General features: G+C 44.9%; 1 protein-coding gene across 12 annotated transcripts in view; it reads right to left on the bottom strand.

Annotated features, from left to right (window-relative positions):
• The window catches only part of LOC133568828 (liprin-beta-2-like), a 183,425-nt gene that overhangs the window by 59,644 nt on the left and 99,041 nt on the right, over positions 1–24,740 (bottom strand). For 9 of the 12 annotated variants that reach the window (XM_061920987.1, XM_061920988.1, XM_061920993.1 and 6 more), the window contains 2 exons: positions 23,421–23,567; positions 5,015–5,227 (listed from right to left, as the gene is read on the bottom strand). In XM_061920987.1, coding sequence (XP_061776971.1) covers positions 5,015–5,227; positions 23,421–23,567 — 360 coding nt within the window. Of the gene's footprint in view, positions 1–5,014; positions 5,228–23,420; positions 23,568–23,628; positions 23,768–24,740 lie in introns of those variants that run through there. The other 3 variants (XM_061920997.1, XM_061920991.1, XM_061920994.1) reach the window with 3 other exon arrangements.

Raw genomic sequence — 24,740 nt, 5'->3', positions numbered from 1 at the left:
CCAACACAGTCGCGAGAGTCCAGTCCAAAGCGGATCCAACACAGCAGCGAGAGTCCCGTTCACAGTGGAGCCAGCAGGAAACCATCCCAAGCGGAGGCTGATCAGCAGCGCAGAGATGTCCCCAGCCGATACACAGGCGAGCAGTACATGGCCACCGGATCGGACCGGACCCCCTCCACAAAGGAGAGTGGGACATAGAAGAAAAAGAAAAGAAACGGCAGATCAACTGGTCTAAAAAGGGAGTCTATTTAAAGGCTAGAGTATACAAATGAGTTTTAAGGTGAGACTTAAATGCTTCTACTGAGGTGGCATCTCGAACTGTTACCGGGAGGGCATTCCAGAGTACTGGAGCCCGAAATGAAAAAGCTCTACAGCCCGCAGACTTTTTTTGGGCTTTAGAATCACTAATAAGCCGGAGTCCTTTGAACGCAGATTTCTTGCCGGGACATATGGTACAATACAATCGGCAAGATAGGATGGAGCTAGACCGTGTAGTATTTTATACGTAAGTAGTAAAACATTAAAGTTACATCTTAAGTGCACAGGAAGCCAGTGCAGGTGAGCCAGTATAGGTATATATGTATGTATATATGTATATAAAGGTATATACAGTATAGGTATATATGTAGATATATATGTATATAAAGGTATATGCAGTACAGGCGTAATGTGATCAAACTTTCTTGTTCTTGTCAAAAGTCTAGCAGCCGCATTTTGTACCAACTGTAATCTTTTAATGCTAGATATGGGGAGACCCGAAAATAATACGTTACAGTAGTCGAGGCGAGACGTAACAAACGCATGGATAATGATCTCAGCGTCTTTAGTGGACAGAATGGAGCGAATTTTAGCGATATTGCGGAGATGAAAGAAGGCCGTTTTAGTAACGCTTTTAATGTGTGCCTCAAAGGAGAGAGTTGGGTCGAAGATAATACCCAGATTCTTTACCGTGTCGCCTTGTTTAATTGTTTGGTTGTCAAATGTTAGAGTTGTATTATTAAATAGAGTTCGGTGTCTAGCAGGACCGATAATCAGCATTTCCGTTTTTTTGGCGTTGAGTTGCAAAAAGTTAGCGGACATCCATTGTTTATATGTATATGAATAAACAAGTTCCACTGTATGCGAAATAATCATGAGACGTTCATCTCCTGAATACTCTAAGCCAAGAGAGGGGAAGGAAATACTGCAATATTGCAGATTTAGCCACGTCATGCATGTGGGAAAGGTTGCAGAGTGAAAGCCGATACGGTGAAAGAAAGCAACAGAAGCATGACAGTTGTTAGACCAGTGGTTCTTAACCTGGGTTCGATCGAACCCTGGGGTTCGGTGAGTCGGCCTCAGGGGTTCGGTGGAGCCTCTGTCGCGGAGGTCACCTTCATTGTCCTTTTTTTAATGGTGACTTTATATACTCTGGACTTAGACCGGTGGTTCTTAACCTGGGTTCGATGGAACCCTAGGGGTTCGGTGGAGCCTCTGTCGCTGAGGTCACCTTCATTGTCCATTTTTTTATGGTGACTTTACATACTCTGGACTTAGACCAGTGGTTCTTAACCTGGGTTCAATCGAACCCTAGGGGTTCGGTGGGTCGGCCTCAGGGGTTCGGTGGAGCCTCTGTCGCTGAGGTCACCTTGTTTGTCCATTTTTTATGGTGACTTTATATACTCGGGACTTAGACCAGTGGTTCTTAACCTGGGTTCGATGGAACCCTAGGGGTTCGGGGGAGCCTCTGTCGTGGAGGTCACCTTCATTGTCCATTTTTTTATGGTGACTTTATATACTCTGGACTTAGACCAGTGGTTCTTAACCTGGGTTCAATCGAACCCTAGGGGTTCGGTGGGTCGGCCTCAGGGGTTCGGTGGAGCCTCTGTCGCGGAGGTCACCTTCATTGTCTATTTTTTTATGGTGACTTTATATACTCTGGACTTAGACTAGTGGTTCTTAACCTGCGTTCGATCGAACACTAGGGGTTCGGTGGAGCCTCTGTCGCGGAGGTCACTTTCATTGTCTATTTTTTTATGCTGACTTAATATACTCTGGACTTAGACCAGTGGTTCTTAACCTGGGTTCAATCGAACCCTAGGGGTTCGGTGGGTCGGCCTCAGGGGTTCGGTGGAGCCTCTGTCGCGGAGGTCACTTTCATTGTCTATTTTTTTATGGTGACTTTATATACTCTGGACTTAGACTAGTGGTTCTTAACCTGCGTTCGATCGAACCCTAGGGGTTCGGTGGAGCCTCTGTCGCGGAGGTCACTTTCATTGTCTATTTTTTTATGCTGACTTTATATACTCTGGACTTAGACCAGTAGTTCTTAACCTGGGTTCGATGGAACTCTAGGGGTTCGGTGGGTCGGCCTCAGGGGTTCGGTGGAGCCTCTGTCGCGGAGGTCACCTTCATTGTCCATTTTTTAATGGTGACTTTATATACTCTGAACTTAGACCAGTGTATCTCAACCTGGGTTCGATCGAACACTAGGGGTTCGGTGGGTCGGCCTCAGGGGTTCGGTGGAGCCTCTGTCGCGGAGGTCACCTTCATTGTCAATTTTTTTATGGTGACTTAATATACTCTGGACTTAGACCAGTGGTTCTTAACCTGGGTTCAATCGAACCCTAGGGGTTCGGTGGGTCGGCCTCAGGGGTTCGGTGGAGCCTCTGTCGCGGAGGTCACTTTCATTGTCTATTTTTTTTATGGTGACTTTATATACTCTGGACTTAGACCAGTGGTTCTTAACCTGGGTTCGATCGAACACTAGGGGTTCGGTGGGTCGGTCTCTGGGGTTCGGTGGAGCCTCTGTCGCGGAGGTCACTTTCATTGTCTATTTTTTTATGGTGACTTTATATACTCTGGACTTAGACGAGTGGTTCTTAACCTGGGTTCGATGGAACCCTAGGGGTTCGGTGGAGCCTCTGTCGCTGAGGTCACCTTCATTGTCCATTTTTTTATGGTGACTTTACATACTCTGGACTTAGACCAGTGGTTCTTAACCTGGGTTCAATCGAACCCTAGGGGTTCGGTGGGTCGGCCTCAGGGGTTCGGTGGAGCCTCTGTCGCGGAGGTCACTTTCATTGTCTATTTTTTTATGGTGACTTTATATACTCTGGACTTAGACCAGTGGTTCTTAACCTGGGTTCAATCGAACCCTAGGGGTTCGGTGGGTCGGCCTCAGGGGTTCGGTGGAGCCTCTGTCGCGGAGGTCACTTTCATTGTCTATTTTTTTATGCTGACTTTATATACTCTGGACTTAGAGCAGTGGTTCTTAACCTGGGTTCGATCGAACCCTAGGGGTTCGGTGAGTCGGCCTCAGGGGTTCGGTGGAGCCTCTGTCGCTGAGGTCACCTTGTTTGGCCATTTTTTTATGGTGACTTTACATACTCTGGACTTAGACCAGTGGTTCTCAACCTGGGTTCGATCGAACACTAGGGGTTCGGTGGATCGGCCTCAGGCATTTGGCGTAGCATCTGCCGCAGAGGTCAAGACACACCCGACTCATCGTGCAAATAAAAACTTCTCCCTATAGAGTATTATGGATACCCCCAAACAATGTTCCCTCTAATTTTCCATCTGATTTGCAGGTGTGTAATCTGTTGTGAGTTCATGCACTGTGTTGGTTTTGTTCTTTGAACAAGATGATGTTCATTTTGTGGCCCAGTAAAAAAAAACATACAACTTTGACTTGGGGCAGCACGGTGGAAGAGAGAGGTTAGTGCGTCTTGCCTCACAAAACAAAGGTCCCGAGTAGTCCTGGGTTCAATCCCGGGCTCGGAGTTTGCATGTTCTCCCCGTGACTGCGTGGGTTCCCTCCGGGTACTCCGGCTTCCTCCCACTTCCAAAGACATGCACCTGGGGATAGGTTGATTGGCAACACTAAATTGGCCCTAGGGCAGGGGTGTCAAACTCAAATACAGAGTGGGCCAAAATTTTAAACCGAACAAAGCAGCGGGCCGAGGTTGAACCTTTTAATAGGGACCCAAACAAGTTTTGCATTGAATATTGAACAAGCAAGGCTTACAGTATATACATTTATAGTGACATGCAAAATCGAGTTTCAAAAAATAATAATAATTAAAGAATATAATTTAAATAAAAAAGGAATGCCTCTTTTCGGCGGCGGGGTTGAGGTGGACGGGGTTTGGTGATAGCGGGGGTTTATATTGTAGCGTCCCGGAAGAGTTAGTGCTGCAAGGGTTTGTGGGTATTTGTTCTGTTGTGTTTATGTTGTGTTACAGTGCGGGTGTTCTCCCAAAATGTGTCATTCTAGTTTGGTGTGTGTTCACAGTGTGGCGCATATTTGTAACAGTGTTAAAGTTATTTATACGGCCACCCTCAGTGTGACCTGCATGCCTGTTGACCAAGTATGCCTTGCATTCACTTGTGTGTGTGTACAAGCCGCATATATTATATGACACTCTGTTTGTATGGAAGAAAAGCGGACTTGGCGACAGGTTGTAGAGAACGCCAAAGGCAATGCCTTTAAGGCCCACCCCCAATATTGTTGTTGCCCGGGATGAAATTCGGGAGGGACACTGAACTTCGGGAGTCTCCTGGGAAAATCGAAAGGGTTGGCAAGTAAGAGTATTAGCGGTGAATGCGGTGTTACAGCGGCGGGCCAGCTCTAATGTTAATTTGATATTGCCTCAAGGGCCAAGTGAAATTACACGGGGGCCAGAGTTTGACACCCATGCCCTAGTGTGTAAATGTGAGTGTGAATGTTGTCTGTCTATCTGTGTTGGCCCTGTGATGAGATGGCGACTTGTCCAGGGTGTACCCCGCCTTCCGCCCGATTGTAGCTGAGATAGGCACCAGCGCCCCCGGCGACCCCAAAGGGAATAAGCGGTAGACAAATGGATGGATGCAACTTTGACTTGAATTTCACTAAAGAAGGGGTTCGGTGAGTGCGGATATGAAACTGGTGGTGTTCGGTAGCTCCAACAAGGTTAAGAACCACTGTGTTAGAGGGAGTGAAAAAGTTTCAGTTGAAAAGCGGGTTTAGACGCGCTCATCTGCCAAGTCTTCCTACATTTGCACTCAGCCCTCCGTCAGAGTCACACGGGCTCAGCTGAGTTCTTACTAAGTCCGCCTGAGAGCTGTGCTCCTGGACCTGGATGGATCGGGGCTCTTCCTGCTGGCTCTCCCCTTCTCCCAGCGTTCGCTTCTCTTTAATGCGAGTGCTGATCTCCTCCTGGAAGCGGCACATCTGCTCCTGGAGCTCACTAATGAGATTGACCACACTCTGCCGTGTGAAAGAGCCAAGCCAGAAGACATGGAGGACATGGGGAGGAAAAAGAGCAATGAAGCAATGGGAGAAACAACATGTCTCGCTGGCTGCTGTCAAGTACAACCTAAACAGAGTCAATAAGAATTATTCAACCTAGAACTGGAGGCATTACAAATATTCAATTGGCAGATGAGATGAGCTTGGAACAAAGCAAACAAACATTATGATTACATCGAAAATAAAAAAAAGTGTTGTCACTCCAAACAGAATTAAAACAAAACAAAAACATGACAGTCTTTGCCAAACATTCCCTTATTTGTGGTGGTTTGCCACAAGTAAGTTTTGCAAAACGGTTGGCGTTAAAGGAAGGTAAGACTTCATCTTCCACAAAACACTGACTTTGTTATGATCCGCTGCTCGGATCATTCCAGATTCGTGTTTTGTCCCATTTCTGTATTATAATCCAATCCAATCCACTTTATTTATAGAGCACATTTAAACAACAATAACGTTTCCAAAAAACTGCACAGCCATGTTAAAAACAATTGCAAAAAAAATAAATAAATAAATAAAATACAATTAAAAAAAAGTATATCCATTTTCCATTTTCTGCCGCTTATTCCCGTTCGGGGTCGCGGGGGGCGCTGGCGCCTATCTCAGCTACAATCGGGCGGAAGGCGGGGTACACCCTGGACAAGTCGCCACCTCATCGCAGGGCCAACACAGATAGACAGACAACATTCACACACTAGGGACCATTTAGTGTTGCCAATCAACCTATCCCCAGGTGCATGTCTTTGGAAGTGGGAGGAAGCCGGAGTACCCGGAGGGAACCCACGCATTCACAGGGGAGAACATGCAAACTCCACACAGAAAGATCCCGAGCCTGGATTTGATCCCAGGACTGCAGGACCTTCGTATTGTGAGGCAGACGCACTAACCCCTCTGCCACCGTGAAGCCCTAAAACAAATAAAAAATAAAAATTAAAAAAAGGTATATATAAAAAAGTATATATAAAAAAAAGTATATATATATATATTATGCTCCAACAATGACTGAATAAAAACAAAAAATAAATAAATATAAAACCAATAAAAACAATATAAAAACAAATATGATTAAAAACTATTTTAAAGGGTAAAATCAATTAAAACAGTAAAATAAAAATCAAAGTGTATAAAAAAACACAGAGGACAACAGAGGACCACACAACTCACGTAGTGTTAAAAGCCAAAGAATAAAAGTGGGTCTTAAGACGAGACTTAAAACACTCCACTGTGGAAGCAGTTTGAACATGGAGGGGCAGAGTGTTCCAGAGCTTAGGGCCGACCACAGAGAAGGCCCTGTCTCCCCTGGTCTTAAGTCTGGTCTTGGGCACCACGAGCTGGAACTGGCTCTCGGACCTCAGAGCGCGCGCAGGAATGTAAATTTGGATGAGGTCCGAGATATATTGAGGTGCCAGTCCATGTAAAGATTTAAAAACAAACAGCAATGTTTTAAAATCAATTCTAAAATGAACAAGGAGCCAGTGCAAACTCTGAAGAATTGGGGTTATATGCTGGCGTTTCCTGGCCCCTGTTAAAAGTCCTGCTGCCGCCTTCTGGACTAACTGCAACCGGGAGAGAGTTTTTGGCTAATGCCAGCATAAAGTGCATTGCAGTAGTCCAGGCCACTTGAAATAAAAGCATGCACCACTTGTTCAAAAAGGTTAAAAGATAAAAACGGTTTAACCTTTACTAAAAGACGAAGGTGATAAAAACACGATTTTAAAACTCCATTGACTTGTTTGTCTAGTTTAAAATGGCTGTCTATAGTGACGCCAAGGCTGGTGACTTTGGGACGCACATCATGTTGCAATGGTCCCAAGTCAGTGAGGGCCGGACCAAAAACTAAAATTTCCGTTTTTCCCTCATTCATTATTAAAAAATTCTGGGCTAACCAAGCCTTGACGTCGCATAGACAGTTAAGAAGGGGTGTCTGCCACTGTTAGCCTTAGTTCCTTGTTTAGTCTGTTACCATGGTTGCTCATTAGTTTTCACCTGCCCCTTGTTTTCCACACACACCTGTTCTTCTTGATTACTGCCTTATTTAAGCCTGCCCCTTTTGTTATTTCGTCCTCGGTTCCTAATTTGCTCTCATGCAACAAGTGACGACTGTTTTCCATGCTCTTACTCGTTAGCTTTCACGCTACGCTTTATTTATTGCTAGTTCTCATGCTAGTTGTTTTGTTTTCCCTCTTTGTGCCTTTGTGCCAAGTGCTAGTGTATCTGTGTGTTTCCCTAGCTTCCATGCTAGCGCCTTTTGTTTGCCTTTTCTGCCTAGCACCAGTATTTTTTGTTCTTAGCCTTTTATTAGTTAAATAAATCCTCTATTTCGTACCTTACGCTGTGTTCTTGCCCGACGCATCCTTGGAAGAACAAATCCGGCATCGCTATGCCCACCAAATCTCACTTACTTTTTGCCTTAAAAGGAGAGTTTGAGGTTTGAGCAACAGACTTCCATGGTTATTAATCAGCACACAGTGCAGAGCAGCAGACAAAGTAGGCATTGTTATTTGTTTCCACCAAGTTTGGTGAATATATGTCTGCAACTCAAAATACATTTCTTGTTTTTAGGGCCGTCAAAGATAATTATGCATTAACAATAAGTTCTTTTGACAGCGCTAATCTTTTTAACATGTGATTAACGTGCATGCGTCCTGACTCCCATTTGTTTTTTGCCCTCGGTATGAAGTGGCGTTCAGTTACTGTTGAGCCACAAGCTGAAAAGTAGTGAGCAGAAATGTACAAAGAAAAGCTTACATTATGTCTAAAGCCATGGCATGTCCTTCTTCCGACAAAACAACACCATTTTATCTTCCGTGAGCCGACATCACATTCTACACAGATTATTCTTCTCATCACTACCATTGAAAAAATGACTACTGCCTTTGAAAAAGTACAGCTCTTTTTTCATTCACATTTGCAGCCGTGGAGCGGTGACATTTGCATGAGTGTTGAGAGACAGAGTTGAGAGGAAGAATGGCAATTATTAAAGAGCGTGTGCAAAGATCAATATGGAGGTATTTGGATTTCAAAACAAAGTATAAAAGTGAGGCTTTAAACAGAGAAGCGCGGCGCCGCAACCTGTGCTTTCAAAACTAGCCAAAGGTGGCATTACAGCAGTACCACCTGTGCTTCAAACTTGGCTAAACAGTCGAGCATTCACACCTGGACAGTGAGTTTAAAGAGTGACTGCTGATGCAGTTAACAGCTCCCAGGTACCTGTACTTGTGTAGGTGTGTACATTTGTAGGTGTGTACATGTGTACATGTGTAGGTGTGTAGGTGTGTAGACGTGTAGGTGTGTAGATGTGTAGACGTGTAGGTGTGTAGATGTGTACATGTGTAGATGTGTAGGTGTGTAGATGTGTAGACGTGTAGGTGTGTAGGTGTGTAGATGTGTAGACGTGTAGGTGTGTAGATGTGTAGACGTGTAGGTGTGTAGATGTGTACATGTGTAGATGTGTAGGTGTGTAGATGTGTAGACGTGTAGGTGTGTAGATGTGTAGGTGTGTACATGTGTACATGTGTACATGTGTAGGTGTGTAGGTGTGTAGACGTGTAGGTGTGTAGATGTGTACATGTGTAGATGTGTAGGTGTGTAGATGTGTAGACGTGTAGGTGTGTAGGTGTGTAGATGTGTAGACGTGTAGATGTGTAGGTATGTAGATGTGTAGATGTGTACATGTGTAGATGTGTAGGTGTGTAGATGTGTAGACGTGTAGGTGTGTAGATGTGTAGACGTGTAGATGTGTAGGTGTGTAGATGTGTAGATGTGTAGATGTGTAGGTGTGTAGATGTGTAGACGTGTAGATGTGTAGGTGTGTAGATGTGTAGACGTGTAGATGTGTAGGTGTGTAGGTGTTTAGGTCTGTAGATGTGTACATGTGTAGATGTGTAGGTGTGTAGATGTGTAGGTGTGTAGACGTGTAGGTGTGTAGACGTGTAGGTGTGTAGGTGTTTAGGTGTGTAGGTGTGTAAGTGTTTAGGTGTGTAGATGTGTACATGTGTAAATGTGTAGGTGTGTACATGTGTAGATGTGTAGGTGTGTACATGTGTAGATGTGTAGTTGTGTACATGTGTAGGTGTGTAGGTGTGTAGATGTGTAGACGTGTAGGTGTGTAGATGTGTACATGTGTAGATGTGTAGGTGTGTACATGTGTAGATGTGTAGGTGTGTAGATGTGTAGACGTGTAGGTGTGTAGGTGTGTAGATGTGTAGACGTGTAGATGTGTAGGTGTGTAGATGTGTAGACGTGTAGGTGTGTAGGTGTGTAGATGTGTAGACGTGTAGATGTGTAGGTGTGTAGATGTGTAGACGTGTAGATGTGTAGGTGTGTAGATGTGTAGACGTGTAGATGTGTAGGTGTGTAGATGTGTAGGTGTGTAGATGTGTAGATGTGTAAATGTGTAGACGTGTAGATGTGTAGGTGTGTAGATGTGTAGACGTGTAGATGTGTAGGTGTGTAGATGTGTAGACGTGTAGGTGTGTAGGTGTTTAGGTCTGTAGATGTGTACATGTGTAGATGTGTAGGTGTGTATATGTGTAGGTGTGTAGACGTGTAGGTGTGTAGACGTGTAGGTGTGTAGGTGTTTAGGTGTGTAGGTGTGTAAGTGTTTAGGTGTGTAGATGTGTACATGTGTAAATGTGTAGGTGTGTACATGTGTAGATGTGTAGGTGTGTAGATGTGTAGACGTGTAGGTGTGTAGGTGTTTAGGTGTGTAGATGTGTACATGTGTAGATGTGTAGGTGTGTAGATGTGTAGGTGTGTAGACGTGTAGGTGTGTAGGTGTTTAGGTGTGTAGGTGTTTAGGTGTGTAGACGTGTAAGTGTTGAGGTGTGTAGATGTGTACATGTGTAAATGTGTACGTGTGTAGATGTGTAGGTGTGTATATGTGTAGGTGTGTAGACGTGTAGGTGTGTAGGTGTTTAGGTGTGTAGGTGTTTAGGTGTGTAGACGTGTAGACGTGTAAGTGTTTAGGTGTGTAGATGTGTACATGTGTATATGTGTAGGTGTGTAGATGTGTAGGTGTGTAGGTGTTTAGGTGTGTAGATGTGTACATGTGTAAATATGTACGTGTGTAGATGTGTAGGTGTGTAGACGTGTAGGTGTGTAGGTGTTTAGGTGTGTAGGTGTTTAGGTGTGTAGACGTGTAGACGTGTAAGTGATTAGGTGTGTAGATGTGTACATGTGTAAATGTGTACGTGTGTAGATGTGTAGGTATGTAGGTGTTTAGGTGTGTAGATGTGTACATGTGTATATGTGTAGGTGTGTAGATGTGTACATGTGTAGATGTGTAGGTGTGTAGACGTGTAGGTGTGTAGGTGTTTAGGTGTGTAGATGTGTACATGTGTAAATGTGTACGTGTGTAGATGTGTAGGTGTGTAGGTGTTTAGGTGTGTATGTGTGTAGGTGTGTAGACGTCTAGATGTGTAGGTGTGTAGAAGTGTAGATGTGTACAGTAGGTGTGTAGATGTGTACATGAGTAGGTGTGTAGGTGTGTAGATGTGTAGGTGTGTACACGTGTAGACGTGTAGATGTGTAGGTGTGTAGATGTGTAGGTGTGTACATGTGTAGATGTGTTTATGTGTTGATGTGTAGGTGTGTACATGTGTTGATGTGTAGGTGTGTATATGTGTAGATGTGTACATGTGTAGGTGTGTAGATGTGTACATATTTAGATGTGTAGGCGTGAAACATGTGTAGATGTGTAGGTGTGTACATGTGTAGGTGTGACTATGTGTAGGTATGTACATGTGTAGATGTGTACATGTGTAGGTGTGTAGATGTGTAGGTATGTACATGTGTAGGTGTGTAGATGTGTAGGTATGTACATGTGTAGATGTGTACATGTGTAAGTGTGTGGATGTGTAGGTGTGTAGACGTGTAGGTGTGTACATGTGTAGATGTGTAGGAGTGTAGATGTGTAGGTATGTACATGTGTAGATGTGTACATGTGTAGGTGTGTAGATGTGTAGGTATGTACATGTGTAGGTGTGTAGATGTGTAGGTATGTACATGTGTAGATGTGTACATGTGTAGGTGTGTGGATGTGTAGGTGTGTAGATGTGTAGGTGTGTACATGTGTAGATGTGTAGGAGTGTAGATGTGTAGATGTGTAGGTGTGTAAGTGTGTAAGCGTGTAGATGTGTAGGTGTGTACATGTGTAGGTGTGTAGATGTGTAGGTATGTACATGTGTAGATGTGTAGGTGTGTGGATGTGTAGGTGTGTAGATGTGTAGGTGTGTACATGTGTAGATGTATAGGAGTGTAGATGTGTAGGTGTGTAAGTGTGACTATGTGTAGATGTGTGGGTGCGTACATGTGTAGATGTGACTATGTGTAGACGTGTAGGTGTGTACATGTGTAGGAGTGTAGATGTGTAGATGTGTAGGTGTGTAGGTGTGTAAGTGTGTAAGCGTGTAGATGTGTAGGTGTGTACATGTGTAGGTGTGTAGATGTGTAGGTGTGTGGATGTGTAGATGTGTAGATGTGTAGGTGTGTACATGTGTAGGTGTGACTATGTGTAGACGTGTAGGTGTGTAAATGTGTAGATGTGTAGGAGTGTAGATGTGTAGATGTGTAGGTGTGTAAGTGTGTAAGCGTGTAGATGTGTAGGTGTGTACATGTGTAGGTGTGTAGATGTGTAGGTATGTACATGTGTAGATGTGTACATGTGTAGGTGTGTACATGTGTAGATGTGTAGGTGTGTACATGTGTAGGTGTGTAGATGTGTAGGTATGTACATGTGTAGATGTGTACATGTGTAGGTGTGTACATGTGTAGATGTGTAGGTGTGTACATGTGTAGGTGTGACTATGTGTAGACGTGTAGGTGTGTACCTGTGTAGATGTGTAGGAGTGTAGATGTGTAGATGTGTAGGTGTGTAAGTGTGTAAGCGTGTAAATGTGTAGGTGTGTACATGGGTAGGTGTGTAGATGTGTAGGTATGTACATGTGTAGATGTGTACATGTGTAGGTGTGTGGATGTGTAGGTGTGTAGATGTGTAGGTGTGTACATGTGTAGATGTGTAGGAGTGTAGATGTGTAGGTGTGTAAGTGTGACTATGTGTAGATGTGTAGGTGTGTACATGTGTAGGTGTGTACATGTGTAGATGTGTAGGAGTGTAGATATGTAGGTGTGTAAGCGTGTAGGTGTGTACATGTGTAGATGTGTATGTGTGTACATGTGTAGGTGTGTAGATGTGTAGGTGTGTAAATGTGTAAGTGTGTACATGTGTAGGTGTGTAATGTGTAGATGTGTAGGTGTGTACATATGTAGATGTGTAGATGTGTATGTGTGTACATGTGTAGGTGTGTACATGTGTTGATGTGTATGTGTGTACATGTGTAGGTGTGTAAATGTGTAAGTGTGTACATGTGTAGGTGTGTAGATGTGTATGTGTGTACATGTGTAGATGTGTATGTGTGTACATGTGCAGGTGTGTACATGTGTAGGTGTGTAAATGTGTAAGTGTGTACATGTGTAGGTGTGTAGATGTGTAGATGTGTAGGTGTGTAGATGTGTAGGTGTGTACATGTGTAGGTGTGTAGGTGTGTAGGTGTGTAGATGTGTAGGTGTGTAGGTGTGTAGGTGTGTAGATGTGTAGGTGTGTACATGTGTAGGTGTGTAGGTGTGTAGGTGTGTAGGTGTGTACATGTGTAGGTGTGTACATGTGTACATGTGTAGGTGTGTAGATGCGCACACACCTGCTTGGCTTGTTGAGAAATATTAGCACAGTCACAACGTGTCCACATAGCGTAAACTAATGCAAGTGAATTGACCGAATTTCGTAACAAATTCCCCCCATTTCATTTAACAATGTATGTTTTACTACTGTTTGTCTAATCCGTGTACTTTTAGCCACAGCATTGTTTCCAGTATCTATTTATTTTAACATGTCCTATCACGCCTCTGAAGCAAATCATATTGTTGCTGTACATTGTGTTGACTAATTATTGTATTTGCCTTAAAAACATAAATTAAAAATTGGCAAACCTCAATCATTAAGCATTTAATACAATGTCAATAAAACATTCTATTATATTCTAACCTAATTCTAGATTATGGCAGACTATATGTAATATGTAGAATTCTAAAGTGTTTTTGACAAGAACAAGAAAGTTTGATCATATTACGCCTGTACTGTATATACCTTTATATACATATATACATACATATATACCTGTACTGTATATACCTTTATATACATATATACATACATATATACCTATACTGGCTCACCTGCACTGGCTTCCTGTGCACTTAAGATGTGACTTTAAGGTTTTACTACTTACGTATAAAATACTACACGGTCTAGCTCCATCCTATCTTGCCGATTGTATTGTACCATATGTCCCGGCAAGAAATCTGCGTTCAAAAGACTCCGGCTTATTAGTGATTTCTAGAGCCCAAAAAAAGTCTGCGGGCTATAGAGCGTTTTCCGTTCGGGTTCCAGTACTCTGGAATGCCCTCCCGGTAACAGTTCGAGATGCTACCTCAGTAGAAGCATTTAAGTCTCACCTTAAAACTCATCTGTATACTTTAGCCTTTAAATAGACCTCCTTTTTAGACCAGTTGATCTGCCGCTTCTTTTCTTTCTCCTATGTCCCCCCCTCCCTTGTGGAGGGGGTCCGTTCCGATGACCATGGATGAAGTACTGGCTGTCCAGAGTCGAGACCCAGGATGGACCGCTCGCCTGTATCGGTTGGCGACATCTCTACGCTGCTGATCCGCTTGAGATGGTTTCCTGTGGACGGGACTCTCGCTGCTGTCTTGGATCCGCTTGAACTGAACTCTCGCGGCTGTGTTGGAGCCACTATGGATTGAACTTTCACAGTATCATGTTAGACCCGCTCGACATCCATTGCTTTCGGTCCCCTAGAGGTGGGGGGTTGCCCACATCTGAGGTCCTCTCCAAGGTTTCTCATAGTCAGCATTGTCACTGGCGTCCCACTGGATGTGAATTCTCCCTGCCCACTGGGTGTGAGTTTTTCTTGCCCTTTTGTGGGTTCTTCCGAGGATGTCGTAGTCGTAGTGGTTTGTACAGTCCTTTGAGACATTTGTGATTTGGGGCTATATAAATAAACATTGATTGATTCATTGATTGATTGATTGCAATAAGAAAAGCGCAGTATGTTCAATGCCTTTTAATGTAATTAAAATCTTCTAAAATTCTTGGAAAAAGAAACATGTGTCTTATTAGTTTTATCATAAGATTTTCTGTTAAAATAAAGCCAATAATGACATTAATGCGGTCCCCTTTATTTTGAAAAGTATTAAATTGCATTGAAATATATATGGATATAAATTTTGGTACCGGTACTGGTACCAAAATATCAGTATCAGGACAACTTGAGTTGGGACGTATATGCCAACGTAACTACGTCGTCGCTTACGTAGCAGAACTCAAACTATGCAGTGACGTAGATTGGGAAGATTACAAGGCTTTAGGCCCGGTTCCTTCATTTTGAGGATGTAGTGGTAGTGGCTGAAAGCTAGTCATAGTGGCGGCATAGCTCAGTTGTTAGAGTGGCCGTGCCAGCAACTTGAGGGTTGCAGGTTCGATTCCCGCTTCCGCCATCCTAGTCACTGCCGTTGTGTCCTTGGGCAAGACACTTTACCCACCTGCTCCCAGTGCCACCCACACTGGTTTAAATGTAACTTAGATATTGGGTGTCACTATGTAAAGCGCTTTGAGTCACTAGAGAAAAAGCGCTATATAAATATAATTCACTTCACTAATAGTGAGTGAAGGCTTTTAGTGTTGAGTGAGGGTGAACATCAGGATTGGGCCAAGAAGTCGGTGGCCAAACATTCCATCGCCTTCCAGATGTTGGCAACAGAGAGCGGGTGTGATGAGCATCAAGACTCACCTGAAAGATGAGCTGTTGAATCCTTAGAGGAGCTTTTCAGAAAGGCGATTCAACTTGGTTCAGACCAATTTTAACTTGGCCCTAGCCTATCTTCTTGGATTGCTTTGCGGAAAACCTGACGGTCTTTCTAGACTTCCTTCAACCTGGGTCGAGACCATCCTTCCTCGCTCCCAAGTGGTGAGGACCAGGTGAGGGATGCACTTCAGAATTCCTGTGCACCGTCTAGATTTTGGAGTACTGGAGGAGGTGCGGATGAGGGGACAGGGCTGCGGAGCTAGCACTGAGCTACTGGGACGGAGAGGCTTCGCGGTGTCTTGACTGGGTGAGCAGGTGTCGGACACCTCAGTCACCTTGGACGTATCATCGCTCATCCATGCGGACTGGACACAGGCCGAAAATGGAGTCGGCTGTCTTGGTTGCTTTGTTGGGTCTGCTCCTGTCTCTGGCCATGCTCCCTCCACCCCAGCGGACGATGGCGTGGAACACCCCAGAGGCCACCACAGTGGATATGTTTCTTTTACTTTTTATTCATAGCTGTATGTAGAAGTGTCTGCTTGTATCTGCTGCTTTAATGTCTTTAATGTCCTCTGTGTTCTTTGATGTTTGATGTTTCCCTCTTACACACATGGAAGAGGGATGTGTACCATGGCTATGAGTTGTTGTTTTTTCCCTTGGCCTCAGTCTGCACCCCCTCTCCAGGGCCCAGGCTAAGACCACATTTTTTTATTTTTTATTTTGTTTTAATCTTCTATTCCCCTTCCTTGTTTACCTGTATCTCATCTTTTTTGTAAGGGGCGCTGGAAGCCGGCAGACCCGTCAGCGATCCTGTTCTGTCTCCCTGTAATGTTTGTCTAAACTTGAATGGGATTGTGCTGAAAATTTTAATTTTCCTGAAGGAACTCTCCTGACGGAATAAATAAAGTACTATCTAATCTATCTAATCTAATCTAGATGTCCTCCTAGACGCTTGTTTATTGTGCGGCAATTGCTTATGTCCTCACTTCGGGATATTTATCAAAAATGGTTTATCATCCGGGATTACGTGGCAATGTTTCCGGTGGCTTACACGTGCTACAAAGAGCAAGCGGTTCATTGGGGCCTGCTCTGTTTGCTCCTGAAACAAGTCATCCTATTGGGTCTCCTACGAGCCCTCCCCAACTATTCAAGAAAATGGTCCCTTTGTTCCGGGTTTACCAGCCTCCGACAGTCCACACCATTGTGGATTGTTTTGTTCTGAGATGAGTCATTATGTTCTTCTGGTCAAGCTGCTCTCATCCTTGTTCCTCCATGTGGTCTGCTTTCACATTATCCCAGTGGATAAAGTTTTGTCAGCGGTGTGAAGGGCTTTCTGCAAAGCAGGAGGGCATCACCGAGTTTATCAGCTAGATAACATCCCCAGACCAAGGGCCAATCAGACTGGGCTACTTAGGGCGTTGAGGCTTTTGTCAGATGTTTAGGCAATCATGACCCAACCAATTAGGCAAAGGAACTTCCCTAGATCGACGTAGCACCCTTGTCAACTCGGTCACTGGGTTAGTTTGCTATCTGTGTGGCTGATGAGTTGCAGCCTCCTACTTTTCCTTCACTGGAGTCAGTGATTTCCATCCCTTCTATGGACTGCCATGTTTCTTTGTATTGGGACATACTTTTGAAAGTAACCAGCCTGCTGCCAATAAACATCGTATTTATGTTAGATCCACTATGGACTGGACTCTCACACTATTATGCTAGATCCACTATGGAAGGGACTCTGACACTATTATGTTAGATCCACTATGGACTGGACTCTCACAATATTATGCTAGATCCACTATGGAAGGGACTCTGACACTATTATGTTAGAGCCACTATGGACTAGACTCTCACAACATAATGCTATATCCATTATGGACTGGACTCTCACACTGTTATGTTAGATCCACTATGGACTGGACACTCACAATATTATGCTAGATCCACTATGGACTGGACTCTCACACTATTATGTTAGATCCACTATGGACTGGACTCTCACACCATTATGTTGGATCTACTATGGACTGGACTCTCACACTATTATGTTAGATCCACTATGGACTGGACTCTCACAATATTATGCTAGATCTACTATGGACTGGACTCTCAAAATATTATGCTATATCCACTATGGACTGGAATCTCACAATATTATGCTAGATCCACTATGGACTGGACTCTTATACTATTATGCTAGATCCACTATGGACTGGACTCTCACAATATTATGCTAGATCCACTATGGACTGGACTCTCACAATATTATGTTAGAACCACTATGGACTGGACTCTCACACTATTATGTTAGATCCACTATGGACTGGACTCTCAACATATTATGTTAGATCCACTATGGACTGGACTCTCACACTATAATGTTAGATCCACTATGGACTGGACTCTCAAAATATTATGTTAGATCCACTATGGACTGGACTCTCACAATATTATGTTAGAACCACTATGGACTGGACTCTCACACTATTATGTTAGATCCACTATGGACTGGACTCTCACACTATATGTACTGGCTCACCTGCACTGGCTTCCTGTGCACTTAAGATGTGACTTTAAGGTTTTACTACTTACGTATAAAATACTACACGGTCTAGCTCCAGCCTATCTTGCCGATTGTATTGTACCATATGTCCCGGCAAGAAATCTGCGTTCAAAAGACTCCGGCTTATTAGTGATTCTAAAGCCCAAAAAAAGTCTGCGGGCTATAGAGCGTTTTCCGTTCGGGCTCCAGTACTCTGGAATGCCCTCCCGGTAACAGTTCGAGATGCTACCTCAGTAGAAGCATTTAAGTCTCATCTTAAAACTCATCTGTATACTCTAGCCTTTAAATAGACCTCCTTTTTAGACCAGTTGATCTGCCGCTTCTTTTCTTTCTCCTATGTCCCCCCCTCCCTTGTGGAGGGGGTCCGGTCCGATGACCATGGATGAAGTACTGACTGTCCAGAGTCGAGACCCAGGATGGACCGCTCGTCGGGACCCAGGATGGACCGCTCGCCTGTATCGGTTGGGGACATCTCTACGCTGCTGATCCGCTTGAGATGGTTTCCTGTGGACGGGACTCTCACGGCTGTCTTGGAGCCACTATGGATTGAACTTTCACAGTATCATGTTAGACCCGCTCGACATCCATTGCTTTCGTTCCCCTAGAGGGGGGGGGTTGCCCACATCTGAGGTCCTCTCCAAGGTTTCTCATAGTCAGCATTGTCACTGGCGTCCCACTGAATGTGAATTCTCCCTGCCCACTGGGTGTGAGTTTTCCTTGCCCTTTTGTGGGTTCTTCCGAGGATGTTGTAGTCGTAATGATTTGTGCAGTCCTTTGAGACATTTGTGATTTGGGGCTATATAAATAAACATTGATTGATTGATATAATGTTAGATCCACTATGGACTGGACTCTCACAATATTATGTTAGATCCACTATGGACTGGACTCTCACACTATTATGTTAGATCCACTATGGACTGGACTCTCACACTATTATGTTAGATCCACTCAACGTCCATTGCACCACTCGCCCAGAGGGTGGGGGTCCCCCACATCTGCGGTCCCCTCCAAGGTTTCTCATTGTTGTCCCATTGGGTTGAGTTTTTTCTTGGCCTGATGTGGGATCTGAGCCGAGGATGTCGTTGTGGCTTGTGCGGCCCTTTGAGACACTCGTGCTTTAGGGCTATTTAAGTAAACATTGATTGATGATTGATTGATATTGAAGCTCCCGCTTTTGTTCCAGGTGAAAAGGTTTCTTGTTGTTTCCTTCCACAGAACTGGCCCCTGGTTTTGTTGCTCCTAATGAGGTGGAGCGTATCATCAACTTGAGCAAGCTGCCGACTTCGTTCAAAAACCCTCTAATGAACTCAAACCTGTGAAAACTACTTCTTAGAGTCCTCCAGTCAGGCCTACTCATAGGCTTGTCGACAATCATCCAACTTTGGACGTTAACGCACTTTTCGATTCTAGAAGACGTGGCAGAGGTGTTTAGTATTTGGTCGATAGGGTCGGTTACGGCTCTAAGGATTGTGCATGAATCTCACGTGAGTTTACCTTAGATCTTTCTCTTATAGTAGCATGCCAAGTTTCTGGGAGAGCAAAGTGGGTCACCACCTGGCAGTCATTCCTCATTCTCTCATCAGTTTTTTCACCGTTGCAAGATCAGGAATTTGCATGTACGTAGAACAAACTATATCGTTTGATGATGATATTTTTATGAGCGTGAGAGGTCATAATTAGAATTGAAATTGAAATCACAATTTTATTAGCAGTCCAGCCTTTCCGCCAAACACAATGCAACTAAAAGTACAACAACCACCTCACCAAACTTAAAGGGGAACATTATCACAATTTCAAAAGGGTTAAAAACAATAAAAATCAGTTCCCAGTGGCTTGTTGTATTTTTCGAAGTTTTTTTCAAAATTTTACACCTCCCGGAATATCCCTAAAAAAAAGCTTTAAAGTTTTTGGTTTTCCATATTTGCGATGCGACTGTCCATTTCCCTGTGACGTCATACAGTGCTGCCAATACAAACAACATGGCGGTTACCACAGCAAGATATAGCGACATTAGCTCGGATTCAGACTCGGATTTCAGCGGCTTAAGCGATTCAACAGATTACGCATGAATTGAAACAGATGGTCGGAGTATGGAGGCAGATAGCGAAAACGAAATTGAAGAAGAAAGTGAAGGTATTGAGCTTCACATTAGGTATTGACGCTATTCGGCCATAAAATGGGTGTACCTAATGAAGTGGCCCATAGCATGGCTGCCTTATTAGCATCGCCGGTAAAATGTGCGGACCAAACGATCAGGACTTTCGCATCTTGTGACACTGGAGCAACTTAAATCCATTGATTGGTAAGTGTTTGTTTTGCATTAAATGTGGGTATCTAGTTTCAAATGTACATACAGCTAGCGTAAATAAAATGTTAGCATCCATTAGCGTAGCATGCTAGCATCAATTAGCTGGCAGTCATGCCGTGACCAAATATGTCTGATTAGCACATAAGTCAACAACATCAACGAAACTCACCTTTGTGAGTACCTTCTGTCAAAACTCTAAAGGCCTACTGCACATTTCCTATCTTCACAATAAAAGCCCAGCTTCATGCTGCCTGCGCTAACTAAATACAGAGTCTCGGAAAACTGGCGTGAATCACGTTTGCAAACGTACTGACACTGAGAACTGACTGTCGCGACGTGAATCACGTTCGCGAACGTACTGACACTGAGAACTGACTGTGTCGCAACGTGAATCACGTTCGCGAACGTACTGACACTGAGAACTGACTGTGTCGCGACGTGAATCACGTTCTCGAACGTACTGACACTGAGAACTGACTGTGTCGCGACGTGAATCACGTTCTCGAACGTACTGACACTGAGAACTGACTGTGTCGCGACGTGAATCACGTTCGCGAACGTACTGACACTGAGAACTGACTGTGTCGCGACGTGAATCACGTTCGCGAACGTACTGACACTGAGAACTGACTGTGTCGCGACGTGAATCACGTTCGCGAACGTACTGACACTGAGAACTGACTGTGTCGCGACGTGAATCACGTTCGCGAACGTACTGACACTGAGAACTGACTGTGTCGCGACGTGAATCACATTCTCGAACGTACTGACACTGAGAACTGACTGTGTCGCAACGTGAATCACGTTCGCGAACGTACGGACACTGAGAACTGACTGTGTCGCTACGTGAATCACGTTCGCGAACGTACTGACACTGAGAACTGACTGTGTCGCTACGTGAATCACGTTCGCGAATGTACGGACACTGAGAACTGACTGTGTCGCGACGTGAATCACGTTCGCGAACGTACTGACACTGAGAACTGACTGTGTCGCTACGTGAATCACGTTCGCGAATGTACTGACACTGAGAACTGACTGTGTCGCAACGTGAATCACGTTCGCGAACGTACGGACACTGAGAACTGACTGTGTCGCTACGTGAATCACGTTCGCGAACGTACTGACACTGAGAACTGACTGTGTCGCTACGTGAATCACGTTCGCGAATGTACGGACACTGAGAACTGACTGTGTCGCGACGTGAATCACGTTCGCGAACGTACTGACACTGAGAACTGACTGTGTCGCTACGTGAATCACGTTCGCGAACGTACGGACACTGAGAACTGACTGTGTCGCTACGTGAATCACGTTCGCGAACGTACTGACACTGAGAACTGACTGTGTCGCGACGTGAATCACATTCTCGAACGTACTGACACTGAGAACTGACTGTGTCGCGACGTGAATCACGTTCTCGAATGTACTGACACTGAGAACTGACTGTGGCGACATGAATCACGTTCGCGAACGTACTGACACTGAGAACTGACTGTCGCGACGTGAATCACGTTCGCGAACGTACTGACACTGAGAACTGACTGTGTCGCGACGTGAATCACGTTCGCGAACGTACTGACACTGAGAACTGACTGTGTCGCGACGTGAATCACGTTCTCGAACGTACTGACACTGAGAACTGACTGTGGCGACGTGAATCACGTTCGCGAATGTACTGACACTGAGAACTGACTGTCGCGACGTGAATCACGTTCGCGAACGTACTGACACTGAGAACTGACTGTGTCGCTACGTGAATCACGTTCGCGAACATACTGACACTGAGAACTGACTGTGTCGCTACGTGAATCACGTTCTCGAACGTACTGACACTGAGAACTGACTGTGTCGCAACGTGAATCACGTTCGCGAACGTACTGACACTGAGAACTGACTGTGTCGCGACGTGAATCACGTTCGCGAACGTACTGACACTGAGAACTGACTGTGTCGCGACGTGAATCACGTTCGCGAACGTACTGACACTGAGAACTGACTGTGTCGCGACGTGAATCACGTTCGCGAACGTACTGACACTGAGAACTGACTGTGTCGCGACGTGAATCACATTCTCGAACGTACTGACACTGAGAACTGACTGTCGCGACGTGAATCACGTTCGCGAACGTACTGACACTGAGAACTGACTGTCGCGACGTGAATCACGTTCGCGAACGTACTGACAATGAGAACTGACTGTCGCGACGTGAATCACGTTCGCGAACGTACTGACACTGAGAACTGACTGTGTCGCGACGTGAATCACGTTCGCGAACGTACTGACATTGAGAACTGACTGTGTCGCGACGTGAATCACGTTCGCGAACGTACTGACACTGAGAACTGACTGTGGCGACGTGAATCACGTTCGCGAACGTACTGACACTGAGAACTGACTGTGTCGCGACGTGAATCACGTTCTCGAACGTACTGACACTGAGAACTGACTGTCGCGACGTGAATCACGTTCGCGAACGTACTGACACTGAGAACTGACTGTGTCGCGACGTGAATCACGTTCGCGAACGTACTGACACTGAGAACTGACTGTGTCGCGACGTGAATCACGTTCGCGAACGTACTGACACTGAGAACTGACTGTGTCGCTACGTGAATCACGTTCGCGAACGTACTGACACTGAGAACTGACTGTGTCGCGACGTGAATCACATTCTCGAACGTACTGACACTGAGAACTGACTGTGTCGCGACGTGAATCACGTTCGCGAACGTACTGACACTGAGAACTGACTGTGTCGCTACGTGAATCACGTTCTCGAACGTACTGACACTGAGAACTGACTGTCGCGACGTGAATCACGTTCGCGAACGTACTGACACTGAGAACTGACTGTCGCGACGTGAATCACGTTCGCGAACGTACTGACACTGAGAACTGACTGTGTCGCGACGTGAATCACGTTCGCGAACGTACGGACACTGAGAACTGACTGTGTCGCGACGTGAATCACCTTCGCGAACGTACTGACACTGAGAACTGACTGTGTCGCTACGTGAATCACGTTCGCGAACGTACTGACACTGAGAACTGACTGTTTCGCGACGTGAATCACGTTCGCGAACGTACTGACACTGATAACTGACTGTCACATTGAGGATCTCGTTCAGTCACTGTGTGCGTTGTTCATTGGGTACTGAGGGCTTGTGTCGTTCGTAAACTGACACACACCGAGATCTGCCGCTGGGGAAACTGTTACTGACTGACTCATGATTCGCCGACCTGCACACAGAACTGCTGCTGCAGAAGTGATTCGGTGAACGAATCTTTTGAACGAATCAATTTAAGGAACTGATTCTAGTGATCCAGTACAGTCAAAAGAAGTGCCGATCCCATCACTAACTGGCTGGATGACACAAACACACAATGACCACGTTTCTTACCTCTGCTTTATTCTGCTGAGTGTGCGTTGGCTCTTCCATGTGTGTGTTGTCCGATTCCTCTATGCTAACCAGCTTCAGTTTGAGGTACGAGACCTCATCCATCAGATCCAACTTCTGGGTCTCCAGCGAGGTCTTGCTCACCAGCTCCTGAGAAAAAGTCATGGATCAGATTCCCTGCTGGAATTGTGCAAAGCCAACCCTTCTTTACCAGACTCTGAGAACACTTTGTGAGTCCAGTGGTCTTCTCGGCCAGGCTGCCCACGCAGACCCCAAGAGGCTAAATATAAACACGAGCGCTGGCTCTATTAATACAACTTATGTGGAATGGCAGACAAAAACCATTAAAGAGAGGACTTGTATTTGTTCGCTGACACAGACAAAGCACACGTTTGCAACACGCACTACTTTCACTTCCTCTTCCTAATGACTCAAGTTTTTCTGAAGAAATTTGAATTCATTTGGAACAGATTTCATCCCTCATATAAACTATAACAAAGAGCATATAAACCAGGGGTCTGAAACTCAATTTACCTGGGGGTCACCGGAAGCAGAAATTGGTTGAGGCTGGGCCGCAAGAAAAGATTTCTTTAAAAAATCTAACAGGCACTTTTTGATGAATTCACCTTCTTTGAATGGCTTTCCCGCCCTAGCAACATACTTGACAACTCTTGCGATCTTTCCGGGTAACAACCGAATATCAGTGCCCCTATAGACCATCCCCCGGAGTTATCATTCTCCGGGTTTTCACCCTGACAACAATATTAAGGGCGTGCCGTGATGGCGCTACCTTAAGCATCCTCTACAGCCTGTTGTCTCGTCCGCTTTTCCACCTTGCAAACCGTGTGCCGGTCCAGTCGCATATAATATGAGGCTTCTGCAGACCCATGAAAGAAACTGCAAGACATAGTTGATTAACAGCCATACAGGTCACACTGAGGGTGGCCGTATAAACAACTTTAACACTGTTACAAATATGTGCCACATTGTGAATCCACACCAAACAAAAATGACAAATACATTTTGGGAAAACATCCGCACCTTAACACAACAGAACAAATACCCAGAATCCCATGCAGCCCTAACTATTCCGGGCTACAATATACACCCCACCCTCTATTGTAGCCCGGAAGAGTTCGGGCTGTGTGGGATTCTGGTATTTGTTCTGTTGTGTTTATGTTGTGTTACGGTGCGGATGTTCTCCCAAAATGTTTTTGTCATTCTTGTTTGGTGCGGGTTTACAGTGTGGCACATATTTGTAACAGTGTTAAAGTTGCTTATACGGCCACCCTCAGTGTGACCTGTGTGGCTGTTGATCAACTA

Source organism: Nerophis ophidion, linkage group LG14 (assembly GCF_033978795.1).
Source record: "Nerophis ophidion isolate RoL-2023_Sa linkage group LG14, RoL_Noph_v1.0, whole genome shotgun sequence".
Classification (NCBI taxonomy): domain Eukaryota; kingdom Metazoa; phylum Chordata; class Actinopteri; order Syngnathiformes; family Syngnathidae; genus Nerophis; species Nerophis ophidion.
The sequence above is the reverse complement of the archived record's forward strand: the minus strand, read 5'-3'. Positions and strand labels throughout refer to the sequence as shown.